The 13,128-nt window shown below is 38.1% G+C and overlaps 1 protein-coding gene across 1 annotated transcript in view; it reads right to left on the minus strand.

The window, feature by feature from the left end:
- Positions 1–12,437, minus strand: part of SPTLC3 (serine palmitoyltransferase long chain base subunit 3) — a 150,720-nt gene extending 138,283 nt beyond the window's left edge. Inside the window, exon 1 of the mRNA XM_019635237.1 lies at positions 12,045–12,437. Coding sequence (XP_019490782.1) covers positions 12,045–12,161 — 117 coding nt within the window. The 5' untranslated portion in view covers positions 12,162–12,437. The remainder of the gene's footprint in view (positions 1–12,044) is intronic.
- Between the last annotated feature and the right edge of the window lie 691 nt (positions 12,438–13,128).

Raw genomic sequence — 13,128 nt, forward strand, 5'->3', positions numbered from 1 at the left:
TTATTTACTGAGATGGGGAAAGCTATAAGGGGAGAAGGTTTGGAGACAGAGAGAGGAAGTGTCAGGAGCTCACTTTTGAACATGAAAGATGTGCAGTTAGAAAAGAGAAAAGGTACTAGGACTGAGCCTTGGACCTCTCCACTGTTTAAAGGTCAAGGAGATGAAGAGGAACCAGGAACAGAAACTGCAAAGGAATAGCTAATGGTATAGAAGTGTCATATTCTGGAAGCCAAGAAAAGAAGTTGCTTTAAGGAGGAAAGAGCGAAAATTGTGTCAAATGTTGCCAACACCCAAGTAAAATGAGAACTGAGAATCCAGCATTGGATGAGGGAAGTCAAGGATTTAAGATTGTCATTTATTGAGCACCTATTATATGCCAGACATTGTACTTAACACTCTTATAATAGCAATAGAGGAGAAAGAAATGACTGTTGGCTAATTTTAGTTAGTTTCAGCTATTATTATCTACTATATATCTGATAGCTATTGGGAGCCTTACATATTTGATCTCATTTCAGATTCATTGTTGTCTTGTGAGATATGAATCAGAGACATGAAGTTACCTGCCTAATGTGACACAGTTGGTAAGGGGCAGAGCTGGTTCATCCAACATCTATCTGATGTTTTAGCAAGTGGTCTTCCTGCAACCATTCTCCCTTAAGTGATTTCTTAGGAAATCCTGAAGTGTGCTGGGCTGAGAAAAGCTATCAGGAAATTCATTTTTGGGAAGCCTTCCTGGGAAGTTCATTTTTACTCAAGGTTTTAAGGGAGGACATAAAAGTAGTTTTATAGTAAAAGAAATACAATGTATTATAGAGTACAACACAAAATTATAATATACATTTTTAAATAAATCAATGACACATGTGCTTGTTGCCTGGTTATGTGTGGTTTTCTCACCTTGGTGAATCAATTTATGAATTTTTTACCCTAGCTCACTGGAGAGGTTGATTTGCAGGTTTTTCTGGTTAGGTTGTGAGAGCAGATGTAGCCTAATTAATAAAGGCATTCCAGAGCTAAGGTTCTTAATCTGGAGATCTGAGAAAGTCAGGGAATATATGAACTCTCTACATGGAAAATTTTATGATTATGGACATAATCATTTTTCTAAAAAGTATCTGTCAGCTTCTCAAAGGATCCTTGTCTTTCAAAAAAAAAGGCTAAGCCCCACATGGCAGAGAAAGAACAGCCAGGTGTGACTTGCAGTGAACAGAATAATTATGATTTGTGCATAGACTTTTTCTTGGGCAACCTTAGAAGGCCTAGTTTATACCATATCTAGAGAACAATAATGGTTACCAAGCTTTATGAGTGAGTGCATTGTCTAACAAAAGTTTTGTGTCATTTCCTACAAAATCTGAGAGATGAAGTTTGACTAGTAGAACACTGTCACTTCTATGACATTTTGATGAATACTTTGGCACTTAATATTTGAAATCAGGGCTAGTCAGGAAAATCTAGTATATGTGGCCTGTAATAATTGTTCCTCAGACTTGTACATTCCAGGATCAAGTATTCCTATAACAACCCAGGAAAATGAATATATAAGACTCATCATCTATTGCTTATAAAAATATAAGTTGAAATTGAGAGGAGTTAAATTCCCTGAACTAACTATTCTTCCTAAATGTGTATGAGAAAATAGCTTTCTATTTATAACTTCTTATTTTTCTCAACCTATTTACCTATAGTTCAGAGAGTACAGATTTGTGGATGGTAGCAATGTTTCCTTGAAATTTAAACTATTTAAATTTTTTAAATTAGATGTCAATACTTAAAAATCAGGAGATACTCTTCCCCTCCCACCCCAGTTGGATTTCCAGCTTCTTTTGAGAATCCTAAGATCTGTCAACATAGGACATATTCTCCCTCATGGCGACAAAGAACTTTGTTCAGGTAAACCCATTCTTCCTATTTCTTATTGTCCCATATCAGGCCCTGCCATCCTTCTAGGCATTTGCAATCTCAACATCTGCTATAATCAAATGACTTTCAATGTGGCACAAATATTGAGTGGAGCAGGATTCAGATGGCACTGTGATGGATAAAAAAGATTATGAAGAACAGTTTTGAATACTTCCGTGAGTTACACTTATAGTGGTTTTCCCCCAAATGTTTAATCTAAATTGTGAATTACCTGGCCAACCTCTTTGTTTCTAATAGGGTGTCAACAATTCCTTCTCACATGATTTACAGGTGGTATACTTTAGAATTCCAGTAAAACTGTATTAGTTTAAGCCAACTAACACAAAAGTGATAATATTTAGTAAAAAAATTAAATTCAGTGCATTTCAAAATAAATGTAGTGGATTCATTGTGAGTATTTAGGTTAACATCAATCCACCTCTAACAGTGTTTCCTAGATGAAAAATTTTTTTTCTAGGCAACTTTAGCAAATAAATAAAATTAATTTATAATTAACAGATATTAAATATACTTAAACCCATGCATTTTCTTAATTAAGAAAACATCTGCACCTGAGCACACACTCTCCTGAGCCAGCTATTTCTTCATAGACAATGTAATAAATTACAGGCCTCCTCAGGTTGAATAATTACATGCCAGATTTGGTAGCATTCAAATGATTGTGCTTTTGCATTGGCAATATTTGAGTTCACTGTACTTGGCTGTACCATCCAGACACTATCGTAAGCATATAGTCCTTATGCCAAAACACAAAACAAAACAAAATAAAAGTGTGCAGCTTAGGGGAAGGAATCTTTGTCACAGATTGAAAGAAAATGAATGGCCACAACAAACTGTAAATGCCAACAGTGAAAATGGGTATGACGACATTGCAGAATGATTTTTCTAGGCATTTTAAAGAAATAGAATATCCACATGTTCATTTATTTATTGCTGCTTAACAAACCACCACCACACTTAAAATAACAATCATTTGTTTGCTCAAGAATCTGTAATTTGGACAGGGCTCAGCAGGGATAGCTCATCCATACTCCATGAAGTTAGAAACTAGAGCAGATAGACGTTAGGCTGGAGGGTCCACTTCCAAGACAGCTTTCTCACAGAGTTTATAAATTGGTGCTGCATCTCAGCTAGGAGCACAGTAAGGAGACTTGGTTTCTCTCTACTTGGAATTCTTCTCTGGGCTATTTGGGCCTCCTTCAAGCATGGTAGCTGGGCTCTAAGAATGAGTGTTCTAAGAGGACTGGGTTTAAGCTATGAGGCCTTTTATAACTTTAATCAAAAGTTCCAGATTGCGCCTTCTGTCACATTATATAGGCCAATGAAATTATTACATCCAGCCCTGGTTCAAGGTAAAATAGATTTTACCTCTCAGTGGGAAACATACCAAATAATTTTCAACTATCTATCACCTACTGCATCACATAGCTAAGCTATTACTATTACCAGGATATGCTGAGCTAATTGAACTGCTTATTCAGGGTGGCCATGTGCCATTGAAGACAGCTTTTGAAAGGCAGATTATCTCTAGAGCTTCATCTGGGACTCAGTATAAATCCACATATCAGGGTTACCAGGAGTTGATTTTCTCTAACTCAGAGTTGTTTAAAGCGAAGAATGGGTGGTGGCCAGTCCACTGAAACAGTGTATTTATCAATGAATGCACTATTTATACAACTGAAGGCTCTCGTATGTGACAGTTTGGTATCATTTGTGATAATAAACTCAAATCTTTGTCAGGAACAGTAAAGCAAGCAAGCAAAACAATCCACAACATCTTTAACTCTCAATGACTCTGCCCCTTAGGGCTGAATTCAGTTTGCCCCTTCTCTGTGGAAGTAAGAATTATGGATCTCACTTCCAGTAATATCTTGTGTTTAGAAAGGCAGCATGGATTAAGAAATAAGAACATGGGTGTTAGAATTGAGCAAACCTGGCAAACCTGGTTTCCAAAACTGGTTTTGATGCTTCTGAGATGATGACCTTGATAACTTACTAAAGCTTTGTTTCCTCATTTCTAAAATGGATCTGATAGTAATAATATCTACTTTGTAGGAATGTTGTGAGATGAATGCAAAGCAGTTAGAATGCCCATCATTCAGAAAGAATGCAATATATGTTAGGGATGATGCAATACATAATTATTATTTTCTTGATTATTTACCAAAGTTTTTAACTACAGGCCAAGGTGTATTAGGAGTGGGAGCATGATTTACTTGAATATTTATGGTCACAATGAAAGCGTAAGCCCCTTTCTTATATGCTATTGATATCTTAGTCAACTGGAATTTTCAGTTCTTAAAATAAGGGTTTCTAGGCCTATTTTAATGGAAATCAGATAATACCATGAGGTTCTGGTACCAAAAAAAGTTAGATTAAGGTGGATGGTCTAGAATTTATGTTCCAGTTTTTTTTAACTGGGTGATCTTAAATAGGTTATTTATGTTCTCAGAGCCTCAATCTCCTCATTTTACACAGACATACATGGCTGATAATATTCATTTGACAGGTATTGCTAAGAGAATGAAATGAGGCAAATTTTATAAAAAGATCTGACATGAAACAGCTACCAAACATGTTGTTTATTAGCCTTACTGTTATTGTTGAACTGATTATTCCAACGAAATTTCAACTTAATTTTGTCTTTTATGGACAAAACCTGAGAAAATAGACTTTCCTTTCATCTTCTCATGGAAACTGATTCTGGGTTATTCCTTTCCTTTCCTCACTTCTCTTCCCTTCTTTTTCTAACACCCCCTTCTTTTTTGTTTTTTTAACCTTTTGCATTTCCATTTATACTCCCCTCAATATTTTGCCTATTATTTTTGCTTTGGTTTTGGACATTTTCTGTATTGGTTTTTAAAAGTTTTTTTATATATTAAGAAATTTGCACTTTGCAATATGAACTGCAAACATTTCCATGTCTGTATTTTGCCTTTTGATTATTTTATGGTGTTATTTTTGTTTGTTTTGTTTTGCCATGCAGCAAAAAATGGCTGATTTTTACATAGTCAAATTTTTAACTTCTTCTTTTACAGCTCCTGGGTATTATATCATAGTTATAAAGACTTCCCCATGCAAATATTATTTTAAAATTTATATTTTGGAGCACATTTATGGATCAATTTTAACAATTAAATATAATAGTTATCTGTCTGTTCATGTGCTAATATAAACCCACTCTAATTATTGTACTGTGTAACATGGTTTATTAGTTGACAGTGCTAGATACCTTTCATTATTACTCTTTTTCATATATTTTCTGTCTATTCTCACTTGTTAATTTTCCCATATTAATTTTAAAGTCATTTGTCTGTTTCAGAAAAATTATGTTGTTTTATTTACTGGACTCACATGAACTTATGCATTAACTTAGGTAGAATTAACATTCATCTTGAGTTTTCCTATTGATGAGTATTGTATGCCTTTTCACTTATTCCAGTTTCTTTAATGTCCCTCAGTAGCATTTTAACACTCTCGAAGTTGATTTTCACTTTACTTCTTACATCTATACCCAGTATTTCATGTTTCTGATGTTATTGTAAATGGGGTTTTTACTTCAATTACACTTTCCAACTGATTTTTATTCATCATTTTTTGTGGTGTCTTTTGCCACACAGAGTTTCAGATTTTTTTATGTAGATAAAATCAGTTAATTTTTTTCTTCATGGTCTCTGTTTTTTCACTTTGTTTGAGCGCAAAGGGAACAAATCATGGCAATGATATTCCACCCTGACATACTCCTCATGTTTTCTTCATTGCCAGACACATTAGGTAGGCTCTGTTTATGTTGCTTAATGGCGTAAACCAGTCTTCCGTGATGATTATCTCATTACGCCAGAGCTAATCCGTAAGCCATGCTCTAAAAATCACCAGAGATAAAACCCACATAACCTGAGAAAGCCACATCTAATCATACCAATTCTCATCTCAAACTTCCATCACTTATAAATATATATTATTGTAGACACTCTTGGTGTCACAACCAGACCCCCTTGCATCCTGAGGATTTCTTACTGAAAGTACCGGTAGCTCAATTTGAAGACTTTCTCTAATCATATGCAGGCAGGCTAAAAGTGCTATGTGGTAATGTTCCTGGGAGTGTCCCTCAACTAATGATGTGCCTTAGCTCGGACAACTTTGACGCATATTCTATACCATCATCCAGATGTCCCAAAAACTCTGAGTCCCAGTTGCTTACAGAGGTAACCTATTCATGAATGCATTGGCTTCCTTCACTCTGTGTCTCACTTCAGTGTTCCCCTACTTCCTGGGTTCACCTCCCAGATAAATTTCTTACACTCCAATCCTTATCTCTGGGTCTGTTTCTTGGGGAATATAAAAGGAGCCAAGGCCTTTTACAATCTTATTCCAACTACTTTTATAACCTCATTGCTTATTTCTCTCCATTAAGCATCCTAAACATAGTCTCATTAATTCCACCTTCAGTGCTGGAACAGGTCATATTACAATGTTTTGTATCTTTCTAAGAGCTTTCCCCTCTGTAAGAATGTCTTTCCATGACTATGTGCCTGGCTACTCTACTTTGAAGACTGGGGTCAAATGTCATTATGTCCACAGCAACTTTTTTTGCCTTATTAGCCTAGGTCAGATGCCCCCTCTCTGTGCTCTCAAACACGGTCCACATATCTCGGTTGTGATGGACTGTTCTCAAAGATGGTCACAATAATCCCTCCAATCCCTCACAACTGCTTATAATGTGACTTTGCAGCTCTTCCTATTAAGAAGCAGAGTCTATTTCCCATACTTTGCATCTGGGCTGGCCTTGTGACTGACTTTGATGACAGAATGTGGCAGAAGTGAGCCTAAGCCTTAACAGGCCTTGCAGTTTCTATTTTCACTCTCTTGGAAGCCAGCCTTCATGTAAAGAAACTTAGTCTACTCTGCAGATAATGCGATATCACATGGAGAGGGTGTCCTTGTGAAGAGACACAAGGTGCCCTGTACAACAGCCAAGGTCTCCCATATGTGAGTGGGTCCATCTTGGATACACATCAAACACGATATGAAGCACAGACAAGCCATCTCCACCAAGCCCTACTTGAGCTCCTGGCCTGTAGAAATCATGAACAATACAGTCATTGTTTTAAGCTATTGCATTTTTAGGTGGTTGTTATAACAATAGATAACTATAACATCTATTATACAACTTGCTATTAAATACTTCAAGTACTTGTTTACTGTTCTGTCTTTCACACTTGTGAGCTACTTATAAATGAAGACAGAAAATTTTCTTCTTAATAGCTGCAGTAGCTGTCACATAGGAAAGCTTTACTATTATGAATCCATAAAAAATGAGGACTCATCAGGGAGATTACAGAGAAACCTTGTCACACTGGGGGTTTTATTTTTAAGGAAATGAAAACAAAAACACAAAAGATACTGGACAATGATTGAGTAAGATGAGGGTGAGATGAAAATTTAGAATTAAAAAGGATCAATAATTGGTGAGATTATTGAACCTCTGTTTCAATCAGTGTGTAACCTAGATGAGCCCCACAGACACTAGTGTTTATAAGGGCCTGTCAAGCAGTTACCACTGGATGCAATTAAACTATCAGTTATGGTTCTCACGCTAGAAGACATTTATGCCATAATAAAAAAGCAGATGTACCAGGACATTGCAGGGATATAGAGGATATACAAAGTTGTGGAGAACAGGAAGATCAGCTTCAATTGTTATAAACTAGAAAGGATTTCCATGATAACTTGCTTTAGTGCTTCCCTTTCATCTAACACCTACTGAGCATCACCTCAGCCATGGCATTACCTCTCCCTCTCTAAGCTGAAGTCTCACTGAATCAAGAAAAATTACTCAAATGCCCTGCACTCTGTCATGTCTCCCAGAGTTTGCACTTTCCCCTCTCATTCTTGGAATGCTTCCTGACCTGTGCTTCCCAAGTGCTTCACCTAACAATTCTTGCATTCATTTCTGGAGCTCCTTTCCTTTCTTTTCTTCATTTTACTCCCAGAAATAAGCTCCCCATTTGTTCTGTCATTGCAAATGCATTAAGATTCGGTTTGAGTTGTTCCTGCCCTGTAAAGTCATCACTGAGCACCCCAACCTGTGGTGTCCTAGAAAGTGGAGGAAAGGGAACTGGATTTGGAACAATATGGATTTGTGTTCAAATCCTGGCTACGCCATTTGTGGTTCTGCACAAATTCCTTAATCTCTTGTTTTCTCATCTGTAAAATGGCTACTTCATGGGGCTGTTATGAGGATACAGGAGACTGTGACATAATGTGCTTAGCTTGGTCCTGATATATAGCACAACACTGATATGTGTTTTTTAGGTTGTTTTGTTTGTTTGTTTGTTTGTTTGTTTCTCCTCTCTGAACTTATTTAATATTTGGACCACCCATTTGTCCTCAAATTATATCTGGTTTGTGATAACTCAGCTCTTGTCCTTGAACATCATATAATATTAATTTATTGTTTAGTTTTAATATAAGCTTTCTCCTAGTAGCTAAATTGCAAACTTTTTAATATATCTTTATGTGTCCCAAGGATAACAGATTCTTAAAAATATTAGCACATGAATGAATGAACAATAGAATGAAAACTACCTTTTAGGGCTCGCTATGAGGTCAGACAATTAAGTTCGCGAACTCATCCTAGAAAAAGTGCTGCATACCTCATTGCTGAATATCACTACAGTCACCTTTGAACCACTCCCCTTGTGAAGCTATGCACTGATGCCAGTGCCTAGTCCACCCTTCAAAGCAATTTTGGAACTCTTTTTCTGGAATGGCCATCAGAGCTGTCATCATATTACCCTTGATGTCCTGAATGTCATAAAAATGTCTTCCTTTCAATTTTTTGCTTATTTCAAATAAAGAAATAAGTCATTGGGGGCCAGATCAGGTGAGTAGGGAGGGTGTTCCAATACAGTTATTTGTTTACTGGCTAAAAACTCTCTCACAGACAGTGCCGTGGGAGCTGGTGCATTGTTGTGATGCAAGAGCGATGAATTGTTGGCGAAAAGTTCAGGTCATCTAACTTGTTCACGCAGCCTTTTCAGCACTTCCAATAGTAAACTTGGTTAACTGTTTGTCCAGTTGGTACAAATTTATAATGAATAATCCCTCTGATATCAAAAAAAGGTTAGCAACATTGTTGCAACAAGTTGTCAAACTTACTTGTCAGACCTCTATATGAAACTTTGAAATGTTACAACATTCAGGGTCAAGAACTCACTGAATAGAAAAATTCTAACCCCAGTGCATTTTTATTTTCTAGGAAAGGAATGCTCAGGGAAATGTTCAACAGTTTTCCTTCATCCTATAGGATCAATTTAAAAGAAGAAAACTCAGACTTCATCCTATGAAAAGATACCTCTGGGGAAATGCAGTATTAAGAGCACTGAAGACACAAGGACTAACTTCCTAGCTTCAGGTTTTCCTAGTACAAATGTATGGCCAGGCCAAAAGTAATGAGTGAGGGTTAAAGAGCAATTATGAAAATAATAATTCCAAATTAATTATATGAGGATTAAGTTAATGAATAGGAAATTATAGAGAACATCAAATTTGGATTAAGATGTTAAGGGCCCTTCTGTCACGTGGATATGCTCAGGAGGAGAAGAACAAATCCTCCAGAACAATAGTGTTTTGTTACTGACTGAGGTTCCATCTGTCAGAAGTATGGGGTAGGATGACATATTAGAAGTGAACAAAGAAATGGACTTAATCAGTGGTGAAAACCAATTATCAGTGCATCCTCAGGTCATATGAGGTTTAAAGAGAAAAAAAGCAAAAAACAAAACAAACAAACAAAAAAACCAGACACTACAGTCAAGTTCCAAAAAAGGCCCATAAAGGAACTCTAGTAGGTTTCCAAAATGGAAAGAATCGGGTTCTCTTGCCAGCCTTGAGGTTGGGGAGGTTAGCCTGGATTCCAGTGCTAGGGTGTTGAAACCAGGCTACACTGGAACAAAGGGAAGGTGGGCTCTTGAGAGATTGCCTAACAGTGCTTTCTTTGATTTTCTTTTCTTTTCTTTTAATGTCAGAGAACCCCATGTTAACAGAATCTTACAGGGCCCCCCAAATACATATGAAAGACAAATGTGTTGCTGAGTCATTGCAAATAAGCAGAAAGATAAAGGGTGAGGGGATCATCGGAGGAGCTGGTAGGACTCTAGATGCTGCTTCATAGGACCCTAGGCCTGGCAGAACGTATTTGGAAGACTACTGGCCTAGCACATCTATAAGCCTTTATGGAGTGCTTGTCAACTACCAAGGTTTTTGGTCAAGACCCAGTTGCAAAATGGACTAAAACTAGTAACTGAGGATCATGATAGTGAAGACAACTTCATCCACATCATGAAGGGGGAAGTCAGACCCTTGTCCGCCCTACTATACCAAAATCTCAGCAGGGTTTATTCTCTCTGGAAAATATTTTTTTTAGCAATAATCAAGTCTCTTAAGTATCTGAGCCAACAGGTTCTGGATGTTCCTTCAGAAAGAGCTGTCGGAAAAGGTAACGGCAGCCTTGATAATTCCTGCTGCTCTCAGGGAAGCCTCAGTGTCTAAGGCTACTTACGGTCTTGTAGGAGCGCTTAGTAATGAACCTTTAGGAGCCTGGCGTTTGTCCTTATTTAGGAATGGCTGTAACCAGCTAGCTAAGTTTCTAACCTCAGACACTAGCAGGTGGTTATAAAACCAAGATAAAGTAAGGAGAGAGAAGAATGGCTTTGAGAGTATCTCTGCCCGAATGAGAGCCTGCAGGGTTAGAATGGTCCAGAGGGCAAGTAGGTGAGTGGCTAGTGTCACGGGCATTTCAGGAATAAGGAGCATCTTGGGTGATAGCAGTCTGAATTGACAAACGGTGCATATTATTATGATTGCCCTCATGCCACTGGCAGGAGTTGAGTGTTTTCTCTTTACATTGCACTAGGTTTCAGATACTCAGCTGGGAGAGGCCAGGCCTCATATTTCAAGTAGACACATCTGAGACTGATGTAATGCCTTCTGTTAAGAGTGGACCGCAGCCTATTCACATAAAACCCAGGCTCTAGAGTCTCCCCCACCCCGCCCCTCACCTCTTGCAACTTTACTCACTAATTTAATGTACTGAATGGTGGATTGACCCCTAGCCAGCCCAACTTGTTCTGTGATCTTAGAACAAGTTGTTCCCTGGGCGGATGCTGGTCTTCCAGGGATGGATGAGTGATAGAGGACTGCGTAGGTTCCCTTCCCAACTTCTCATTTCCCAACAGTGGAACCACCTGTTTCGCTATGCTGATGTGTTTCTGAAGCAGGTGAGCTCATCCTGGCTACTCAGAGCAGAGAGCTAGGGCATATCATGGGAAATAGGGAACTGCCTTTTTACGAGCACCTCACAGAGCCCAGCTCCCTCTTCGAATAAGCTGACAACACTTCTTCAGTCCCTCTTCCTCCTCAGTATATCCCCATCAAACATTCTGTAACAGCAGGAGCCAAAAACAAAAGTATCAAATGGGAAAATAATTAAAAGTTTGTTTGGTACCTGTGTGCAGAGTGTTAACAATAAGCCACACAGTCTGAATTGTCTTTGGAAGGAATGCTGTGATGTCAAGTTTCAAAGAAAGACTCAGGACCAAAATCAAGCTGTAAGCTATGACGATGCTCCACTAAACACCAAAAATAATTCACCTCTCACCCAGAGAGGCGTTTCTCACGCACTGGGGGGAAATGCTATCTGTATCACATAATCTCAGCAATTTTAAGTTTACTTTCACTTTCTCTTTTTCTTATGAAACATGACGAGTGTAGCCTGTTACAATTTTTTGACAGACTGAAATTTAGCTGAAAAGTTTGAGCCTTCTCAAGTCTGCCCCAGAATACTTGAGAGAAAACAAAACTCTAGCAGATATATTTGTGTTTTCAGGGTTTAAAACTCTGCAGACTATGTGTGTCCTCTGTTGTACAGAAAAGAAATTGTCTCCCTAACCCACAGCTAAATGTTTGGTAGCCAAGCATTTGAAATTAGCTGAAGTGAAGAGTCAAACACATAATACTTCATAAAAAGGATTTTCAGTGAAGACAGCTTCAAACAGCTTTACAAAGAAATATTGAAATGCTCTGGTCATTCGAGTCAGGGAGGGATTGCCTCTTACCTGGGCTTCTTTCACTATCCCATTCTTGCTGCAGTTTCCACTTTGCGAGCCGTCACTCTGTTTTTTATGATTGTGAAGATTCCCATTGCAAACAGCACCACCTCCAGAATTAACCATTGTGTGAAATGATGGAACCCAGCAGGTTTTCCTCCAGCGGTTCTTGGCAAGCTTCAGTTTTGAATTTGGTGAGGGGATGGGATAAAGCACTTTGGGCTGAGACCTTGGAGGAATCCTACCAATCAGGCTTTTCCAGAAGAAGAGCAATAGTCTATCTTTTGAGCAGATCTTTGAAACTAAAAACAAATGGTTACCTTTCCACTCCTCAACCCAGAATGTGGCTTCCACAGCAACAAACTAGTTCCTAACACTATAAAGAAGATTGCCCATGCTGGCTCCTCTTGTGGACTGAGGAAATCAGGAGACTGCAAAACCCAGTGGCAAACTGTGAGGGGGCGGGCTGGAAGGAGGAAAACCTTTTAAAGACACACACACACACACACACACACACACACACACACACACAGCACAGCACAGTACACTCACATGGAATCTTCTGCTAAGGCACAGTCAGTCAGTTCCAAATTTATATCTATCTCCCACCCCGTCCCTCCTGCATCTAATTACATTTTTGGGGTGTAAATCAAACTCAAAGTCAACATTTCCTTTTTCTGTGAAATAACATTCAGAAGTGGTTGCCTGGAACTAGAGGAAAAACAGAATGGGAAGTTACTGTTTAATGAGTAGAATTTCAGTTGGAAAAGACAGAAAAAGTTTTGTTTTGGCAATAAATGGTGGTGATGGTTGCACAACAGTGTGAATGTACTTAATACCACTGAACTGTACACTTAAAAATGTTAAAATCGTAAATTTTATGTGATGTGTATTTTACCATAATACAAAAATGGCAAAAAAATAATATTTAGAACTCACCTAATGTTTAACCTAATGTTAAAGCCAGTGATATAATGAGAGGTACCAACTCATCAAGGATTGCTGTAAGACAGAAGTCTGGGAGACAGAATATTTGGTTTTTCATCATAGCTGCATTACCTGTCACGTGATCTTGGAGGAGCCATTTTCTCCT

The sequence above is a fragment of the Hipposideros armiger genome, unplaced genomic scaffold (assembly GCF_001890085.2).
Source record: "Hipposideros armiger isolate ML-2016 unplaced genomic scaffold, ASM189008v1 scaffold_20, whole genome shotgun sequence".
NCBI lineage: Eukaryota > Metazoa > Chordata > Mammalia > Chiroptera > Hipposideridae > Hipposideros > Hipposideros armiger.